We start from the raw sequence: 21,206 nt of genomic DNA, 5'->3' as shown, positions 1-21,206 counted from the left end.
TTTGACACTCAGCCATTTGCATATTTATTTACCAAATAAATTTTTACCAATTTTTTTTCTATTTACCCAAATACCTTCTGGCTGCACAGTGTTTCAGAAAAATATATGCATTATATGCTCTGTGTTTTAATCTCATATCTCTCACCCCAGAAGCAGCTTTTTTAAAAGTACAATTCCATCTATAACTTGACAGCTTTTTAACCCAAACAGCAGCCAACACTGACTATATTTAATATTCACAACACAGCAATCTCACAGGTTTCTGAGACAGTTTTCTACCAGTTTATATGAAGGGCTTTGAAACAGTGAGAGGCTAGCAGCTGTTTACTGACAGTAAGGATACCAGAAGGTTTAGGCTCAGTTTTACTCATAGATCCAGTCATGAGCGCAGCTTCTGTAGTCAACCAGTTCTTCAGGAGTGAACCATAAACTGATCTCTGTCTCAGCACTTTCTACAGAATCACTTCCATGAATGATGTTCCTAGGAAAAGAAAAGGTGGATATAAAAGTAATATAATCCTCAAACTCAAAGCAAAGCTAGCTCCTTTCTTTGAAGTGGTGTCTATTCTGGAGAGAAGTTTTAACTAACTGTAAAGTGACCACAGAGTATGCAGGCCCAGCTTTGCTCATCATTTTTGTCAGTGGAGATCACAACTCGGTTTCCATCTTTAGATCGTAACATGACATGGGCACAGGGAACGGCAGCTCCGTCTATAAGATATCATGACATAACACTGGGCATTTAATGTCTGTAGATGATGTCAAGAGTTTCAAAATATACCTTCCAACTTGAAGGCAGAGGTCACCACGAATAGTGCCAGGCTTTGAATCGAACGGATTAGTTTCTCCCAGCATCACTCTTCCTGTCTTAACCGCATTAAGACCTTCCCACACCTTAAAAAAAAAAAATCTATTGAGATTATTAAGTCTTAGCAGTAGATAAAGCAGCAAGAGTTAATCATACTTTCCATAATTACACAACGCTGTCCATCATGGCACAAATCACCATCTGAATATTTGTAATAGCAACACATATTTTACCTCCAATTTTTCTGTCAGATCTGCTGAAGTTCTCCCCTTCCGCACAATACCTCTCCTCACCAAGGATGGGAAGAGAATTTTAAATCTCAGGATGGTAAAGAGCCTTACAAAGCTGTCTGCTCATTGTAGATCTAGACCTCCAGCTCAACCATTTTACAAACACAGTATCAAGGGGTAAAAGAGAAAATCCCTTCTAATGAAGTTAAACTGAAAAATATTATCAAAGTTACTATAGCTTAGGAGTAGAGTAAAAATATTCCACCAACATTTTTCAGCTTGCTTAATACATTGGCATTTCATGGTGGGTTTTTTGTCCAGGTTTACTGTTTCTCAAGTACCCAGCTTTGGTTCCCCCTGTACCCCTGCCCTCTTCCTCGATATACTGACTCAAAAGAAAGAAAGATTATGGAAAAAGATTAAAGAAAAAGGCATTAACAGCACATCTTCCTAATTACAGTATTTGACTCCAGGTTTTTAAGTCCTTTTAGAAGTAAACTGGCTTCAATAGGTAACACAATATATTGCAGGTAAGACACCTAAACAGTATCTTTTTCTTAGCTGAGCTTCATTTTTAACACTCACCATAGCTACAACAGGTCCAGAGTGCATATACTGCACCAGACCATCATAGAACGGCCGGTCTTTTAGGTCAATGTAGTGTTCTCTCAGAAGGTCTTCCGAGGCCTGCATTAAAAACCAACCAACCAAAAAAGCTTACTGTAAGAACTTAATACTGAATCGCATGCTGAAATCGCACAGATTAACCAAAGAGCACTATTAATCCTAAAACTCGCACGCACTCGAAAATTCAGCATTTCTAGCATCTTCCTACAAGTACTTTTGGTTGATATGAATTCGAACTGTTTGATTTAACCACAGCTGAACTTAGAAAAGCATCTTTTGCCAATATAGACAGTTCACGTGACCTAGTATTTGTCGAAGATGTTCAGAGATATTTATTTGGTATAGAATGTACCTAAAAGAATATTCTCTTCAGACTAAGGACATCAAGTTACTAAAATGAGCGTGCTTAGCATGTCTAAAGCATTTAGCCAAATCTGGGAATTGGAACTTTTCCAAAAATACCCAAAATATTCCGAGACTTCTCAAAATTTCAGGTGTAGCTGTTCTGAAGACTACATTTGTCATTATAGCATGCTGCTCTATTTTAAGGCTGCAGTTTATATGACAAAGAAGACACACAAATGAAGGAAAGCTTACGTGTATTAATTTCATGGCCACCAGTTTGAATCCTTTCTGTTCAAACCGCTTGATGATTTCTCCGACCAGTCCCCGCTGGACTCCGTCAGGCTTGATGGCGATGAACGTGCGCTCGGAGATAGAAGCCATCGTTCTAAGCAGGAAGGGAATAAAAGTCGTTAGTCCAGGACCAGCAGGTCAGAGCAATCACAGCCCTGTATCACGTGTAATATCAGCTATTGTTATAATTAAAGCATCTGAAGGTAATTAATCCATGATCTGCACCGATTTGATAAATCAATCACTGTACACAGGTTTTCACAAGTGCTGGTAAAGTAAGTTTAAAACAATAACTGTGCCAAATACAGAAAGCATCAATTAGCAAACACGAAACTCAGAAAAGCTCTAAGTGGCAGGAAGGTGAAGACTGCCACAGATACACCTCTGAGTGCTGCGTGGGAGGCTGCTGTCTGCAATTTAGGGCAAAGTAGGTTAAATAAAGCCATGCGCATCATTTTCACCAGTAAAGCGGTGTTATCGGGTGGTTGGGTTTGAACACCGTTTTGCAGCAAGGGCGTATGTATGTGCCCGTGCACACGTATGCAGGGAACCTACAGACACCCGCAGACGTGCAGGGGACGCTGCAGGGGAGGGAGGGGATCCCTGGGCGCACGGTGGGACTTTCTTTATTGTAGAAAAGCGCTGAAAGGGGCCGGCTTTAGCCCCCGCCCGCCGTGAGGGCCCTTCCCGCCGCCCCTCAGCCCCGCGGAACCGGGGGGGGCCCGGGCCGGACGACACCCCCCCGCCCCCGCCGCCCCTTTTCTCCCCAGCACCACCCCGCGCCGCCCCGTCTCACCGTCTGGCGGCCCCGGCTGGGTCTGGCGGCCCGTCGCAGCGGCAGGTGCCGGCCAAGCCGCGGCTTAGCCCTAAGCCGCCCCCGGGGGCCGCCACCTCGGGGCCGCCGCAGGCCCGGGCGGCCGGTTGCCATGGCGACGGCGCGGCCTCCCGCCTGCAGGGGGCGCTGTCCGGGACCTGCGGGAGGCCCCGCGGGTGGCGCCGCTCTGGGTGGCGCCGCTCTAGCCGCCTCCGCGGCTCTCCCGCCGCCCTCCGCGCCCGCCCCGCCGCGCTGCCCCTCCCGCCGCGCTCGGTCGGCGCCGGCCCGGCCCCTGCTCCCGCCGCGCTGACGGGATGCGCTCCCGCCGCCCCGTTGCACCTTCCGCCGCCGCCGGCAGCCGCGCCGCGCTCCGCCCGCCCGCTCGCTCTCGGGCTGTGCCAGCGTTGCCCATTTTCTCTTTTCCAAGTTATTTAACGTGGGGATGCTCGGGAAATGCCTATTTTAAGCATTTAGGCCTTAACTGCTGCATCTCATTTTTTATTTAACAAAAGGCACACAAAACTATTTAAATAAAAATAATTATCATACTGTTGTCTCCTTTATGTTTCCTCTAAAGATGGCAATGTTTTTTTGCTGGTTATACTATTTTATATTTCCAAGTCAAAACACCCTTCAACCATTTACCGCTTTGCCTTGAGCTTTTTTATTCCCTTTGAGAGATCTGAGCATAAAACATCTGGACGCCCAAGTTCCTTCGTCCTCGGCGTGTCCTGCTGAGAGGAAATCCCTGTTTGTCCTGTTCTTGTTTCTCCAACTGGGATGAACTTCCCGGGCTCTACTCCCCCACTCTTCTTGAAAACAAAATAATGTGGATTTCACTTCCCTCTGGGCAGGACTTGGCTGCTGCCGAACAGGGATAAATTCTGCTTTTTGATAGCCTGGATTTCCCTGCTGGGGATCCCTTGTCTTCACCGCAGTCCGTCACACGGCCACGTCTTATGTTTAGTTCTGGTGGGAGAATCTAGATCCAACATAAGCATCTATTGAAAAAACCTGTTTACTAGTATTCAGGCATCTTTTGTTCCAAGTATGATCATACCGTGATGTACTAATTTTTCCAAGGTCTCTGATTTAATAAAAGATGTTTTAAAAAACCCAGCTTTGTACATTATAGCAAGTCCCACTTCAAGTTATTTTGGACTTAGAATCTCTGAGTATTCTCCTGATAACATCAATCCACTATATGCTGTTGTTTCAATCCACATTTATTTAAGATGTTCCATACTACTAAAACTCTAATGCTGTAGTCCTCACTTACAGCAAAGTAATATTTAAAAGTAGAAAAAAGATCCCTGGAAACAGGATGTTTAGAAAAATACTCACCTAAAAGCAGCAATAGGACATCTATTTACAGCCTTATTAAAACTGTCATTGAACGATGAAAGTTTAGGACTTGCCATAGGGTGGGCAAGCGCTATTTGCAGCTTTACCATAGCTCTGCTCTGCGATCTTTGCCAAGTCTTTCAACCTCATTAAATAAGGGTCATCTTTGTCACTTTTGAGATTAATCCATGATTAGCAGAGCATGTTGTGCATTACAGAACATGAAACACCACAGAAGTATGCTTCCTTGCTACTTGCACTATATAAACGAGCAGCTTTTTTGCTGGTTGAGAATTCTACCAAAATTACGGAATAACATTGAAAATTACATGTTTAGCTAAAATGTGAGGAAGTAGACAGTCTAGACAAATAATTTCCTAAAAACAGACTGATCATGGGATGAGAAAGTAAAGACCTTCAAAGTCTTCAGTGACTGAACTAAGTATAATTACTGAGCTCAAGCCATATACACATTACTTAAAACCCGTAGAGATTTTTAAAACAGGCCTGAGGCAAAAGACTAACTGTGAATGTCTCCAGACTTCAGGAGAATTTAAACACAACTCCTATCTTTGCTGTTTTGGCCCCACCTTCATAATGATCTCAGCTAACAGCCTGATCTGTACCACTCTCATCGGGACTCACATTTTGTGCTGTGCACCTCTTGCTCCTTACAACCACACTCGTAAGTCTAAGTCTGACGTGTTTTGTTGCTTGTGGCTATACTACTCTTCATTTAGCTAAGTATTGCTATCATTCATCTGTTTTTAAGCTTGATTTCTGTGGCGCTTTAAGACAAAAAGCATCATCAAATTAAGCTTTTACAAAAATGCCTTCTCCTGGGTAAAGTCCCAGTTAAGCTCTTCTCACCCCATACCGATGTAAGGGCTAATCGTCTTCTCTGGTAAACTGTAAATCAATTTACTTTCAAATAAACTTATTTCTAGGCATAGGGAATATAATTTTTCTTATTAGCCAGAAAACTAATTTCTCTTTCAGCCAGTTCTCTCCCCAGGAGTGTGAATTGCATTTTACTCTAGTAGTTACCACAGACAGCCCCTGCTTTCAAGCTACAAAGACAATACTATCAGGTTTCTTTGTGCTGTTTCACATGCTTGATTAGTTTACTAAATTGACAGGTCATCAAGGTCCCTTAATCTCCTGGCAAGCAACTAGGATAAATTCCATAATTTGTTCTATTTTTAATCCATCCCCAAGTTTCTGATCTCACACTGACTGCGAGGTGCACATCATAAAGCGTGATCACAGCGGTAAAATTGTCAATAAGATACATTTTTGCACCACTTAAACTTGGCTCCCAGGTAATTTTTCTATTGTTTGTCTTTTTAATTACTTCATTTATCCATGTTAGCAAACCGCCATGTGACTAGAAATAAAACACAAGTACATGTGGCTCTCTTCTACCTGTACTTGTCAGTCTGACCGCAACTCTAGTGGCAACAGCCACAGTTCAGTGATGGGCTCGCTCCAGCTGTGAAAGAAAACGGCATCTATCCCTTTTGCTAATAGAAACAGGATAAAAATAGCATATCCTCAGAGACCCCTTCCCTCAAAGGCTGTCAGCAGACACCTTGACCCAGTTTTGCTGTCTGTCAGAACGTGTGTCTTTTGAGCTAATGTATTTATGCAGTTTGCCAAGTATGATGGCAATAACCATAAAACTCTACATAGAGAAAAGGATCTGTGCTACAATCCCAGACGATGGGTATTTTTATCCTCTCAAGAATCTGTTTAGAGCTGTCCTCACATCATGCAGTATTACGCATGAGTAACGAGGTGAGGTCCAGGTTAAAAGTCCGCTGCAATCCGCTATGGCCTGCCAGCCTTGTCCTGAGAGCAGACTGGAGTCACCTCTCAGCTTTGGCTGTTTGCAGTCTTCCTACAAGATTTATTCAGGCTCAGTAAAAAAACCCACAAGTCAATAACCCCCAGCCCAAAGGCTCTCTGTGTCTTCCGCAATACAAACAACTGAGGTAAGTGGGAAACTATGTATGACCTAAAGGGAGAGAGAAATTCTGAGACAGCTTCCCTCAACACTCCTGCATCAAGTAAAGATTTCAAGCTGTGGTAGACAGCAGGCAAACACAGAAAAGTCGCAGTTTTTCTCAGTGGACAACTGCTAAAGAGAAATATGAAAAAAACAGTCTTTTCATAGGGATTATTTCCAGTAATTTAAACAAAAATTTCACTTGAGATGTGAGTAGAAAAGTACACAGTGTCTTTTTAAAATTTTTTCTAGCTAAAATGATGTCATTTTTTTGGGTCATAATTAGTCAATTTGGTCAAAAAGCTTTTCTTTCCTTTTGCCATGTTTATAAAGAATTTGTACTTTAACTGTCTATGCCCTTGCCACACTATGTTAAATATTAGCTTAGCAGGATGATGTCTAAACAGAACTTGCAAGAAATACAATATACAGGGCTGAAGTCTTTTCTCTGTCATTCCTTCACAGACCCACTAGCTTAGTACATAAAAAGACAATGCAGCATATGTATTTAAAACTCAGTTACTGTCTTAGAATCAGTCCAAATGAGAGAAAATACAGTGCAAACCTCTACTGCTCTCCAGTGGAAATTAACGCAGTCATCAAAGCTAAAATTCCACCACTTTTCAAGCTTTTGCATTTTTTAAAACGCACATGTTTGCTCCTGCACTGCCACTGGGCCACCGGGATCCTTAGCTCCCTTGTACATGAAATACTTTTTCATAATGAAAAATAGTGATTTCCCCAAATATGAATTGCATGATAAATATGAGGGATGTGGGGCAACTCTGAAATTTTTCAATGATGTTTTCAGATTTACAGTAAGTGTCTAGAATAGCTCACAGTATTCCCATGACAAAACACATTGTCCAGAATGGAATTCACTGTTCCAAATCTTACCAAAACCACCCTCTCTTAGCAGGTGCAAGATGCCTTCTAAGTTGCGTTATTGCTAATAAAACAGGATTTTAGATATTCATGTATCTGGAGACCTTGTTAGAAATAAAAGGTCTTTCTGCTGGCGGAGATTAGCCAACACAGTGACCCAGGTATGGTTTGGGAGCTGCAAAGTCCTCAGATCTAGTTTTAGCTCTATCAGTCATCCCTACATGAATCACTCGCTCTATTTCTGCCTCTGTGGGTGCAGTAAATAAACACGAACGCTTTCACGTGAACAGTCTGATAGCATTTCCTCCGACTTTCTAGCGCAGGAGATGAAGATTGATGGTGCAATCCCTCGGGCTCGTGGCCCACCGCCCCGGCCCCACGGGTGCCTGGCTCCCCACGGGTGCCTGGCTCCCCACGGGTGTCTGGCTCCCAACGGGTGCCTGGCTCCCAACGGGTGCCTGGCTCCCCACGGGTGCCTGGCTCCCCACGGGTCTCGGCCCGCGGCCCCCAGCGCTTCTTCCGCAGCCCAGCCCCGCCACCCCACCGGCCGCCCACCTGCCCCGATGTCCCCCCTCCCCGGCCCACACCTCTCCCCGCCAGCCCTCCGCCCCCAGCGCCGGGCGCCCCGGTGACCCGTAACGTCCCGCAGAGCCCCCGACGGCCGCCGCCGCCCCGCCGCTGCGGGACGCGAGGACCGACCCCAGGGCAGCAGGCGGGCGCCGCCATTACCCGCCGGGCGCCGCCATCCCCGCCAGGCACCGCCCCGCGGCCCCGCCCCGCCCCTCCCGCGTGACGCGCGGCCCCGCCCCCGCGCGGCGGGTGAGGTCAGTGCCGTGCGCCAGGGCCGTTCTGCCCGCCCCCCCCCCCCCCCCTCGCCGTCCGCTCGCCCGGCTGCAGGCGAGGCCCCGCCGCAGAGGGAGGAGGCGCCGGGAGCGCCCGGAGCTGCCGCCGCCCCGCCGGGCCCCGAGAGGGAAGGCGCTTGCCGGCAGCCATGGAGCTGGCGGACGGCGTGGTGTACCAGGAGGACCCCGGCGGCCCCGGCCCCGCCATGATGTCGGAGCGGGTGTCGGGGCTGGCGGGCTCCATCTACCGCGAGTTCGAGCGGCTCATCGGGCGCTATGACGAGGAGGTGGTGGCCGAGCTGATGCCGCTGGTGGTGGCCGTCCTGGAGAACCTGGACTCGGTGTGCGCCCACAGCCAGGAGACCAGCGTGGAGCTGGAGCTGCTGCGGGACGACAACGAGCAGCTCCTCACGCAGTACGAGCGGGAGAAGGCGCTGCGCAAGCAGGCCGAGGAGGTGAGGGCGGGCGCCGGGCCCAGGGGCTGAGGCGGGAGCCGAGCCGGTGGAGGGCGGGGGCCCGTTCCCGAGGCGGGCGGCGGCTCCGGGCTTCCTCCGTGGAAGCGGGGGGGGCTTCCTGCCCTCGGCGGCGGGCGGGCGGGCGGGTGCTTGCGGCACCTGGGCCCGGGGTGCCCCGCGGCCCGGCGGTGGCTCCTGCCGGCTCCCACGCAGGGAGGGCGCGGGGGGGGGGCGGCTCTTGTCTGAGGGGCCGGGAGCCACCGGCTGACGAGTTCAGGTCGCGACGTGTTTCTGGGAGGAGGGAAGGCGGGGAGCGCCCCGTCGCTGCCTGCTCCGCTGGTTTGGCTTCCAGCGCCTCGGAGGAGCGGGTACGTGCTGCTCTGGGCAGCGTCGGGTGGTCGCTGGACGCGGCTGATGGCAGAGAAATGTCGCGGGTGTCCACGAGTTCTCTGCTCGGCGTGGCTCTGCCTGGAGGCTCTTAAATAGCTCTTTGAGAGCGCTCGGAAGCGCTGGTCCTGCAGTCACCGGGTCCATAGGAGAAAAGCAGCACTGCTTTGCAGAGCAGACATGGAACCATGTACTGACTGCTCTGCTCTTTCACTTTCCCTCTGGATTTTCTCCGTGGCAGGAGGTGGATTGTCCGTTTCAGATCAGTTGTAGCGGGTATATACCAAAAACAGTGAGAATGCATTGCAAAAAATGTGGAAATATGTGCTGTCTAGACTGAAGTTCTTGAGACTTGGTACATAAAAGCTGCTGTCAGCAACAGGTGGTGCGCTGTTCAATGACATAAACTCCAAAGATGTTACTTCAAAAACTGAAATAAAAATATCTAAGAATTACTTCCGTATAAATAAGCTTGTGAAGCACAATTTTCTGCGAGATTGTAAAACAATACAATAGAAAGTGGCTGTGCGGGAACTTCCTCCAGCTCATTGTCTTGCCAAACTCCTGTAGGAAATTGGATTGACAGCATTATCTGTTATAGGACAAGCCATCTTACAAGCCTATTTCCAGACTTCATGTCCTGCACTTACCTCCGTACTTGTGCTTACCTTCTAAATTTTCCAAAAATCAGAAAGAACAATACTGAAGGGGAAGACAATATTGACAGTGATAACTTATTTTGAAAAGCATTAGCCCCGTACAAATATTTGTATACATCATGGTTATAAGTGAGTGCAAAATGTTGGCTGCAAATTGTCCCAGGACTTTGTTAGTTTGTTATGAAGTAACGTGGTGTGAATGATGTCCCCCCAGCTCTTTGATGAATAGACCATTCATCCTTCTTGCCAAACATGTAGTTGTTTTACGATGCCTTATGGACTTCAGTCTGAGGACTATTGCTATAAAGACATAATCACTAGTTCTGGCACAAGCTGCATGTAAAAGGCTTTTTTAGAAAAGATTTTATTTTTATTAAGAGAGTAAGAGAAGGGGCTGATAAATATTTCCTGAACTAATTCATAAGAAAATCAATCAGGCTTGAAACACAGGCAGCATTTGCCAGACTGAAAAAAGCAGGCCTTGGGCACAGAACAGGAACTATCACAATATGATGAAATAGAATACAGTGTTAATTGTGTTGTTGCGGCTCTTCAGGAGCTGTACATACCTCTGTTGGTAGTGTACTTCACTGCCATCTCCATTTCTTTGTGTCATGATAAATTAACTTGAGGGGGCAGCATTATTCAGTCTAAAAACTAGTACTCGTGCTGTAAGACATCTTAGTGATGCTTGCCAAAGTGCAATTAGACCAAATTTTCAGTTCTAAGTGCAAAGGTCATCTTTTTGTGAAGTGCTGAGGCGAGTTATGCTCTACATATGTGAAAAAGTCTGTCATAGTTAAAGCATGGTATGTTCATGAGAGGTATGTGTTTTAACCAGACTTGATTGTTGCAACTATTTTTTTTGAATGCTGAGGTCATCTGATGGGTGCAGTGTGGTTGAAACGAAAGGAGGGAACACGAATGTAGCACTATTTCTCATGGACAACAAGTTACTGCTTTAGAGTGTCTCTTTCCTTTAATTGTGGAGGTTTTGTGTAATCTGATAGCAAAATGAAGACTTTTGAGCTAGTAAGTTTGATATCCTGTATCATCTGTTCTGACCGTCCTGAAGAATTAACGTATCTTCTTTTACTTTCTGCTTGTTGTAGTTAGGAATTTTTATTTGCAGTAGTATCTTGATGATTAATAATAGTTTACGAATCTCCTTACACCATTGTCCTAATTTGCCTCCTTTATTTCCTGTACTTAAAAAGTGTTGCTGAAGAAACATCTTGAAAGTTGTTGCCTGTGGATTTCTGTTAAGGTGACTTAAAAAAAACCCCAAGAAATTCTGGGTCTACTTCTAACAGTCATCTTTTTAGTTGCTGTGAAGTCACTTGTCTGACTTTTAACGTGATTATAACTAAAGAAATAGAGGAACCAGTTATTCTGCTGTTCTGCTTACAGTTCTGCATAATTTATCTTCCCACTTAGTGAATGTTAGGCAGCGTGCCCTGCCACAAAGAAGTGGGAGAGGAAGAAAAATTTGGGGTTCTGCTATTTTATACCCTAATAAGTTTTCCTTCTGTGGAAGTAAACTGCTCCATACCTGGGTGTGTGTGGCTAGCAGAAGGTGTTTTGTGTGGGCTTGAAAGCAGGATAAAATCTATTCCTTTTAGCCATGTCAAGATGTCTAATATATCTTTTAGCTTTAATGCTGTTGGTGGGATTAAGCTGTTCTTGAAATCTGATGTTCAGTACATTTGCTACTTTTGCAACCGTGAAAAAGAATTTACCACCATGAAAATTAGTTTAAGTAATAGTGTGAACTTGATGGCTGTCTTTTCTTACTATTCCCAAAGTTAACTTTCTTTCTTAGGGTTGTACATTAAGTAAACACTCTGCAGTAAGAGTTTTAAGTATTTTTAATTTATGAGAGAACAAAATTGACTACAGAAAGCTTGCTAAAATAGTAGACGTTACTAAGTTGTTTTCAGTTACATGTATTTTTCTCCTTCCTGAGTCCAGCTAAACTGGCTTTGTAGTTAATTTTCTCTACCTACTCCAGGAAGAACATGCCATTGGCTGAAAAGCTGGCATCATTGCAATAAAAGTTACTGAAGGACACATCATAGGGTGATAAAGACTGCCAAGTAGGTGGAACCCTGACGTCAGACATGCTTAGTATTGCACCTGGGTCGTGTGATGGGAAAACAAGTTAAAATATAAAGAAACAGAAGATGACATAAATATTGGAAAAAATGTTTCATTCAGCTAGTAGTGTGTTATGAAGTGATTAAATGGTTATATGTGTGAGAGAGGGCTCCACACGTGTATGCTGTGCTGTTCCATTGTGTAGTCTGAGTTTATGTTTATTGCAATGATTACTGCTGTAAACTTTTAACAGGATTTAAAATTGATTACATAAAGACTTCTGAATCTTATTTGTGAAGTACTTTTCCATACTTTTTATTGGAGGCCTTTAAGAACAGGTTAGACCAATGCCTGTCTGAAATGACATAGTTGATACCGCCTGGAAAACATGGGAAGGATTAAATGGGAGTTGCCAAACATAGTTTATGAAGGTATCACAGGCTTGGATTTCAGCAGTAGGCACATGCAGAAGGAGGCATGCATCATATCCTGTGCTTATACCTCATTATATCCTAATCAAAATTAGGATCCGGAGACACTAGCACTGAGCATCAGAGCCTTGAAACAAGATGACCTTTTAAGGACCGTTCTAGCTGTATCTTCTGTCATCTTGTGATATTTGCTTGTTTTAAAGATGTGTTGATGTCCTTCAGCTTGTTCTTTTAAAAAAAAAAAAAAGACAAAAAAAAATCTTAGTTCTTGTTGGAATTGTAAGATATGGCTTTGCGGCCTAGACAGGATGTCACTTAAAATGAGGAAAGCTAGATTTTTGTCTGCCTTGGCGTTTTGTGCAACCAATAGCTCAGGCTGAAATAAGAGCATGTCTAGTATCCATATATTGAGTGGCTAACATGTTCCTCCATATGCTGCTGCATTTACGTTAAACAATGCAGAAGATGTGCAATATTTGAGTGTGTTGTCAACGTAAATTAAAAAAAAAAAAAGTCTTTTAATATGGGTGCTCAGCCTATCCTTGGCTGCTGTGGTGGTTTATCTGACTAGTCCTTCCAGCATAGTCATACAGGCTTAGTCAGGATGAGATGATCAATCTCCTGGGGCTTTGCCTGTGTTAATACTGTCACTGGAAGGAGAGATGAAACTAAATAAGAACATCCAAAGTCTAAAGTACTCAGCTGATGATTTGATCAGGTATAGTTTTCAGCAGAGGGAAAAAAAAAATCCAGCTCTGATTATAAAAATGCTTTGAAGAGATATAATTTAAATTCTAACTTTAACAAAATGAAGGTAAACTAGTGGAAGGTAACAAAACCGTTTAATATGAAAACAGTTTTAATACTTGCAGTTGAAGAACTTGAGAGGAAGTACAAAATGATATCTATAGTTTCATGAGTAACAATGACATTGATGGCTTTGAATGGCTGTTTATTCAAAAGTGTAATTGTCACTGGCCTTCTGCAAGTTGAGACACATCTGACTTTGGGAAATCATCAGAGAAGCAACTAGACAAAGATGTTACAGTTTTATAATTCTTCTTTCATGTTTTCCCATGTTTAATGTAACAAACCATGTTGGTTTTTAGCCCCAGTGCCAAATTCGTGACAAACTTTGAAGCCTTTTTTAAAAAAAGGAGTCTGCAAAGAATAAGCCAGACATGACTTGAATACAGAAGGGGCAAAACTCTTGTATCATTTACTGCAAAGGAGACATGAAACATGTTTTCCAGTATTACATTGACAAATTAATATTCCCAAACTTTATATTGGCGGGGTAGAAAGACATCTGTCTTTTTGAAGCTGGAGAACTCATTTTAGATTGCAGAACCCAAAGCAGTGCTACCTGGGCTACTGTCAGCTGTTTCTCAATTGTTTCATGATTTAGCTTGAAGCACAGTCATATGAACACCATGCCTAGTCCTGTGATAGCTGTGGAGAGCTTGTCTGAAAGGAACTCTTGTTCCACTTGATAGATCTTGATGCATTTCTCCATCTGAAGTAATTCTTAAGCAAAACTTCTTCTGATGACCCTGCTAAACTGAAGCTCTTTTCATAGGGTTATGAGTTGCTCCTTTTATAAAAGCTATAAAGCACATTGGCTAAAACTTAGTAGTAGCTTATTAAAAGTTGGTGTATTTGAAGTATTTTTCCCACTAAGTTTTCCTAGCAATACATATGAAAAAATGATATTCAAATCACCCACAACATTACTATTTTTAACTTGCTGCCTCCTCTGTGTCTTTGCTTCCATGTGGTACCCAGCTGCAGCTTGCTTTCTGACCCTTTAGCTGTCCTGGATGTTTGGGGTTTTTCTTCTGAAAAGGCTTCTGGTACACTTTTCCTTCCTGTACTTCTGTGTAACTTGTGTTTGTGGCCTTGCCTTCTCCTTGCAATGCAGAATAGAGTGTACTACATGACCCAAGATGTCTTTGGCTATTAGAAGTATTCTTTGTGCTACCAGTACGTGCTGCATTCTTAAGTTTTTAGCTAAGATAAATAGCAAAAGATATGTTTTTAAAACTGCTGTAGTGTTGAATTGGTAGCTTTAATGTTATAAAATGTTAACACTGATATATGCATCAGTGAACTCCAGAATATTGTGAGACACGAAGTTGTAAACCAAGGTAGCAGAAGGTGATGGTAATCAGCACAGTTTCAGAGTGCCTGTAAATAGTTTCCTATGCAGCGCACAGATTGTAGGAGATGGTTATTAAGTATTTGATGAAGAATGAGCATTTTATAACCTATCAAATGATAACAGAAATTGGGTAGGAATGAAAAAACACCATGTAATTTTGGTTGGCACTGTTGCTGGCCTGTCCCTACTGCACTGTCTGTACCTTCATGGCTCACCATTGGCTTCACCGATGTTCGGTCGGATCGAAGGATACTGAGACACTATTCACATGCAGCGTTGGCAGGCAAGCGTCTGAAGTTAGGAAAGAATGAAATAACTCATGTTTGTTAGTCCAAAGCAGGCTTCTCTGAAGTAGCTGGCGTTTAGTTGATGGTGATTACACAGAGCAACCTAGGTGGGATGCTTGACTGGGCTAAAATAGTGTCCTTCATGTTTAAATGTGGAGTGTCGATCTGTTGTTTTGAAAACCTGCTTGCACCCTTCCTTGCTGTGAAGGGCTGCTGTGTTGTTTCCTACATGCTGCTTGAAGTGAAAGTCATCTTAAAAACAAATCTAGGAATGATATATCTGCTCTTTCTCTTTGGAGAAAGAACTTTGCTCAGGCTTTTTTTTAAAAAAAATCTGTAATTGTTGAGTATAACTTTACTTTTTTTGTTTAGAAATTCATCGAGTTTGAAGATTCTCAAGAACAAGAGAAAAAGGACTTACAGACCAGAGTGGAAGCATTAGAATCACAAACTCGTCAGCTTGAACTAAAAGCAAAAAATTATGCTGATCAAAGTAAGTAAAATATATTGCACTCTCCTTAAGTGATATTAGTGCATTTTAAATTTCATTCTGTAAAACAATAATACATACGCTAAATTTCTGTGTTATCTGATTCCTGTATTTTGACAGATAACTAGGTTTAACTCTTGTGCAAGTTTGTTTTCCTTAGAATTAACATAATCAAATTAGGTATATGCTTGTGACTTGTAATCCAATTCTTCTGGTATCCTACTTGTTGTTCCGTTTTCCTTTTAGACCATGCTATTTTCATGTTTAGCAACTTTTTCAGGAGATATTTAGAACTTATTCCCTTGTTAGTGATGATAAAATAAGCTAATTTTCTTCCCATTAAACTGTTGTCTGTACTAAAAATAATTGTGATCTTTGGGTTTGGTACTGCTGCTGGGATGAGAATACTATTGATGCTGATTCTCATTAGCTTTTGTATGATTTTTCCTGATTTATTTCTATGAGGCATTTAGTTTTTGCAGGAAGAGAGTTAAGGAAGAACACTTCCACTTTTGGAGATGTTCTGTGTAACTTAATGAAAACTTGTGTAAGTTCTGGAAAAAGAGAACAACCATCAGTTTTCCTGAAATACTGAAAGTTTCAATGTGAATGTATTGTAGCTTAAGCATTCTGCTGGACTGCTTCTTATCCAGGTACATAGTCATTGAATGAAGCCCAATCACCAGTTTTTCTGTTTCTAGCTGAGTAAAAGGTAGAGGAAAAAGAATACTCAAACCCAGAGAAACCTTCTCTTGTCATTTCATCTCCCCCACCCTGCAGTCTTAAATTGAAAGACCTGTGCTTCTAATGATGGATTATTTTTTTTTGCTGTGAGTCTGTTAAACATGGAATGAAGGGTATAAGTTTTGCTTTCATTTAAGCTTTTTAGCACAGTGTAGAAATAATGATCAATATGAATTAATGTAAACATTTTGTCAAGCTTCTAAGCTAACTTGTATTGACATAAGACTAGCATGACCATCAATTACTATACAGCTTTTATTGCTGGGCCATGCAGAAATGTAAAGTTAGACTGTATCAAGCCTGATAAGGTTGAGATAAGATCAGTTTCTAAAAGCAGAGTGCCAGCTGTAGCCCCTTTTCACTATTCTTTCTTCCTTTATTTCTACTCAGCCATAATGCAAGAAGTTATAGTTCTCTTTTTCAATAAAAGGTGTAATAATCTTCCTGTAAAGTTTAATTTTCAGTGGCATGAGTGGGTCTATAGCAGGGTTGTATTATTATTGCACTAGTGTTAAGATTAATGTAGGTGGCACGCAGAGCTGGATCTTTCTGAAATTTAAATGGTTTAGAATGCTGTTGGCAAATCTTAGAGGCATGTACTTCTTCAGACCCATTGCAGTTAAAATATTCTTGGATTTTCTACAGACAGTGAAAACCAGGATGGTTGATTTCCAGGAGTGTATCTTTATAGATCAAGTCAAACTCAAGTGGATAACTGTAAAGCATATTGTAGAGACTTGTATCAGAAATGCCATGATTCTTGTGAATGGAAATGTGTGTGTGTTTAAAAGCAGCAGAAGAGGGGAAAAGAAAACATTGGAACAAGAGTTGAGTGGTCTGTTTTGGTAACAAAGGACACTGTTTCCAGAACGCCTGTGCTCTAAGCCCACAGCCCAAACAACTTGTTAATGGGAGACCCTGTACTCTGACAACAGGATTATGGATTCAAGATTGCATCATGTCATATCTGCCATTACTTTTTCTGTTAATAAAATAAAAAGTATAAATTAGTTGCACAAAAAAGACAAGTGATTTGGATTCCTGGCAATATATGTGGCAGCATACCTGGAGTTCCTCTCATAGAAGCTGCACTTACCCCATGTACTGATGTATATAACACTGTTATATATTGTTCTGTGAATCTGTTCATGTAACTTTTTTTTTTTGCCTTGAATATTAAGCCTTCAAATATATGTATGTTTTTAAACTCTTAATTACATTGTGTGTATATATGTGTGTGTCCTCGTTTTGGTATAGATTGTAATAATGAAAATATTTGCGTGAGAAACTCAATTGTTGCAGTAAAACCACTCGGTGTTGGCTAGAACTACTTTTTGTAAGAAATAGTGTTGTTGAAAACAGTTATCATAACATAAAGTTCTGGTGTTAGAGTGTTGACTTTTAAACAGTTCCAAAAGCTTTTTATTGGAGAAAAACCTTTTGTGATGGCAAAAATGCAGCTTTGGAGAAACAGTAGGGCTGTGTTGAACGTTGAGTTTTGCTTATGATTTGGGTTGATAAGTTGTCTGGGAGCACATGAAAGACTGTTATGAAGAGGTGACATGCTGCTGATGCAGAGCAGATCAAAGGGAACCTAAGCACAATTGTTGAATGGCTAATGAATATTATGCAAGTGAACTGTTTTTTTCTTAGTGCTCTAAATTTCTAGGTTATGAAAAGTATACTAGTGTACATATCCTGGAAGTAATCTAAACTCTACTGCATTACCTTGTTTTCTGTTTTATAGGCAAGGCCATTTGTATGTCCTACAATACCAAAGACACCCAATGTATCGCTTTAATTCACTGGATACAGCTACAAGTCTTCTAGCTATATTTCTTTTTCTCTTGTACTTCCTATACTACTGCCTGTGCATCTAAATTAGTCTGTGGTATTGCCAACTGTTACCACATCAACATTCAAAATAGTGGTAGTGTTATCATTGATAATGGGAATTGCAAATGCCTGGCACAGAGCAAGTAGGCAAATAAAACCTGGCTTTGCTTTTTTTGTGTCAGAGTCTGAGATAGTTATGTCAGTTTATGACATGATTAGTAGTTTAGAACAGAAAACAGGTAAGACGTGTGGTCCCCTGTAGTACTTTAACTATAAGACCTTTTGCTTTTTGTGGACTACTTGTGCTGTATGTTTTTCCTCAAATAAGCAAGGCCCCTGAGAACATGTTTTATCCATTAAAAGTTTTGACCCGTTCTCTTGAACGCTGTCCATTCTGAGCATTTGATGAAGACTGATATTCTATAAGTTAGCCTGGAGAGAGGGCAGCTCTTAAGTTACATTGTAGGGTTCAGCGTGATTGTATGTGCTTAAACGTGCATGTCAGTTAAAATTGCTCAAGAAGCCATAGTTTTGTTATGTTCTGAATTATAAGTGCTTGTTTTCTCAGTCTTAGTGATCATCACACTAAAGAAAAAAATAGGTATTTCTTTGCACTTAAATTTATCACGTGGGATTACGCTCATAGCCACATATTCAACTACCTAGGTTGGATTAAATCTGCCGTTTGAAATTGCAGAAGTGAAGCAAGAAGCTTATTTTGTGTCAACCAGTTACAAAGTTTCTGTGGTTCACTGACTTTTTTTTTTTTTCCTACGTTACAAATTTAAACACTTACTGTCAGCTACATCTTAGATGAGTGAACTACCCTACTCTGCTATTTTGTAGGAGGAAATGGCAAGAGGGAGAGGTGACAGCGTGACCTGGTGGCACTGCTGGGAGGATTGAGCCACATGATGAAATCCTGAATGGTGGAGGCAGATGCACATGGAGTTACCATTCTTGCATGATGTAGAGCGCTGGGTCCTGGTATTTTGTGGGTTGTGGTGGTTGCTTAAGTCAAGTTTGCTACCAAAACGGTGTGACCTGTTGCATCCTGGGATATTTTGGTAAACCTTACAACTGCTTAATGGAGAGCAGAGGCGTAAGGATTTGCAACTTCTATTTGAGTGCAGGAATGTGCTGCAGTGGTGTGGCTCTTTCGCCTGTGATCTATCTCCTCGTCTCATTTAGCAGTCTCTGCTGCTGCTCTTCCCTGTAACTTTCCACGGTGTGCCTCTGCCCTCGTGTCGGTGTGCGTTGGCTGTCAGCGTTACCTGTGCAGGGAATGGAGGAAAGACAGCGCCTGTGCTTTCAAGGGCCCGTGGCTTGTGGATGTTAAAGCAAATTAAATATCACAAAGTTCCTGGAGACTTGTGTAGGGAAAATGTTGGCACAGGCAGTTTTTAGCAGCTCTTGCTGTTGGTCTTTAGCAAACTAGTACTGAGTGTGAGCAAGTATCTTTTTTTTGGTTTTATTACTTGACTAGACTTTCATGGATTATTTTTTTTTCTCAACAGCAGAGGGCACCTCTGAATATTGTGGAGGTACACTAAGCATGGAAGTGCCAGGTTTAAAAAAAAAAAAAAAATTTAACATTTCAAGTCTTCTCTTCTCCTTCCCTTCCACTTCGATGATGTGTCTGAGGCAGATACCAGTCTCTGATATAATCTTAAACATTTTTTACAAGAGCTTGAATATATGACTTTCACATTATTTCAAGTCTTTGCTGTGGTGAGACCCCTGGCGCTCTGCTTGTAGTTTACAGCATTAGAATGTTTCAAATTTCAGCCTTGCATCTGGAAAACTAAGCAGTTAGAACTGTTAAAAACTTGTAATAGCAATATGCAGCTCACTTGTCCAGCAGCGCTCCACGAGGGCACATGATATTGTTTGGACACTGCTTGGTCTCCAGTTACCAAAAGGGATAAGTGCCTTTCAGTGCTCATGTGATGTGCCACTGACTTCCGTGGGGGCTACGGAGGTTTAATTAATTTCCCTTCCTTTTTGGGAACGTCAGTTCTGTTTGTGTATTACAGGCTGTAAGTTAAATTATTTAGAGCAAAATATGATTGTAGCGTGTTTTGACTTACTACAGGAATGGAACAGCTTTGGAGTATGCTTTCTGGAGGAATCATTTTTTGAGTAACTTATTTACAAGAGAATCTGAAAAACACGATGTCTGCATGGTTGAAGTGCTTCCTGATGGAGGTGGTAGGCTGTGGGAGTTGAAAGAGTTGGTTCCTTTTCTGGATCTGCCTAGTGCTAAAGTGCAATCAAGGTAACATACTGCATTTGACAGGATAAACAAGGCACAGATATGTTCCCATACCTCAGTTTATCAAACCTTAGCTTTGTAATTTATGCTTGTTAGATTATATGTCAGGAAAACTATATATGTAAAAAAAACCCCCCCAAAACCCAAACAAAAAACCCACCAAAAAACAAACCAAGAAACAGTTCTTGGTCTTCAGAGCTGCAAATGTTGTGATGTAACTGTTGGGCTGATTGTATTTCCCACATCAGGTGACACAGTGCAGCAGTTGCTACTGCTTGATGTAGGTTTTATTTGGGATATGAGACAAATGTTTTGGCAGCTGACCTAAAAACATTGAGATTTGATTTCCTCAGAAGCTAAATAGAACTATTGCTTTCACTGGCTTAAAGAGAAAATGCAAGACCAGGTTCTGTTGTGAATTTTTTGCAGATGTGAAGTTATTTGGTATTTTTAATTTTCGTCAGCTCTCCAGATACCAGCATTACTGTAATGTGCATCCAGGTAGACAACCTCTTGATGTATATAATCTGAAGGCATCCACTACCCTGCGATATACCTGCAGAGAGCTGCAGCAGCGCTTTAACGCAGACCTGTCTACTTGACAGGGAGACTCTAATAGGAACTTTCTGCTGCGAACCTTGGTTTTGAGTTTTGACTTGAGTTGCATGTCTACGCACATGATGATGTGAATAATTAAACTGGTATAAAATACATCTGTCAGTAATGCTATTTCTAGGTATGGCTCAAGTGTAGTGTTTAGGGAATACAAGAAAGTTTTTTTTCAATAGATCCTTGAAAGATGTCAGGAAGTTTTGTTCAGTGGGGGTCTGGATTGTTCCTACATATTTTTCAAAGACTGAGAACAGCAGAACTAATCTGATTTCCAACAGAGAATGAACAGAACAACTTGACTTCTAGTATTTATTGATTAACAAATTTGGAGCTTATAGTTTGCCACTTTTCTCAGTGCAGCTGTTTCTCATCTACAGTGGTTTGTTTACAAGGCAGATTCTCCCACTGTGCCTCAGGTATCATTTACTACACTTGAAGAATCTTTCAATACGAAGAAGTGTGAGCATCGAAGTGTAGCAGAAAGGAAGGCTTTGTTTCTGACTAAAGCATTTCTCGGTTACTTTCCCGGCTGCCTTAAATTGTGAAGTTACAAGAGTCCCTGCTGTTTCTGGTCGGTG

At 42.3% G+C, this 21,206-nt stretch overlaps 2 protein-coding genes across 9 annotated transcripts in view; one reads left to right on the top strand and one right to left on the bottom strand.

Moving 5' to 3' along the window:
- LOC141952192 (nucleoside diphosphate kinase-like) lies at positions 1-8,098 on the bottom strand. 4 transcript variants are annotated; one of them, XM_074889368.1, is made up of 5 exons: positions 8,052-8,098; positions 2,263-2,395; positions 1,624-1,725; positions 782-894; positions 1-481 (listed from the first exon to the last, which is right to left on the bottom strand). In XM_074889368.1, the coding sequence occupies exons 2-5, from the start codon at positions 2,389-2,391 to the stop codon at positions 364-366; spliced, it is 462 nt and encodes a 153-aa protein (XP_074745469.1). In that variant the 5' UTR covers positions 2,392-2,395; positions 8,052-8,098; the 3' UTR covers positions 1-363. The 4 variants fall into 4 exon arrangements, with proteins under 4 accessions (XP_074745469.1, XP_074745470.1, XP_074745467.1 ...); XM_074889369.1 differs by having other exon boundaries at positions 8,082-8,086; XM_074889366.1 differs by lacking the exon at positions 8,052-8,098 and adding an exon at positions 3,098-3,209.
- A 130-nt stretch (positions 8,099-8,228) lies between these two features.
- Positions 8,229-21,206, top strand: part of SPAG9 (sperm associated antigen 9) — a 65,072-nt gene continuing 52,094 nt past the window's right edge. For 2 of the 5 annotated variants that reach the window (XM_074889507.1, XM_074889506.1), the window contains exons 1-2: positions 8,229-8,649; positions 15,044-15,164. In XM_074889507.1, the coding sequence (XP_074745608.1) occupies positions 8,344-8,649; positions 15,044-15,164 (427 nt within the window). In that variant the 5' untranslated portion in view covers positions 8,229-8,343. Of the gene's footprint in view, positions 8,650-15,043; positions 15,165-18,612; positions 18,779-19,836; positions 20,020-21,206 lie in introns of those variants that run through there. The other 3 variants (XM_074889512.1, XM_074889511.1, XM_074889510.1) reach the window with 2 other exon arrangements.

Source organism: Strix uralensis, chromosome 19, assembly GCF_047716275.1.
Source record: "Strix uralensis isolate ZFMK-TIS-50842 chromosome 19, bStrUra1, whole genome shotgun sequence".
NCBI lineage: Eukaryota > Metazoa > Chordata > Aves > Strigiformes > Strigidae > Strix > Strix uralensis.
Note: the sequence above shows the minus strand (reverse complement) of the source record. Positions and strands in the feature narration are given on the sequence as shown.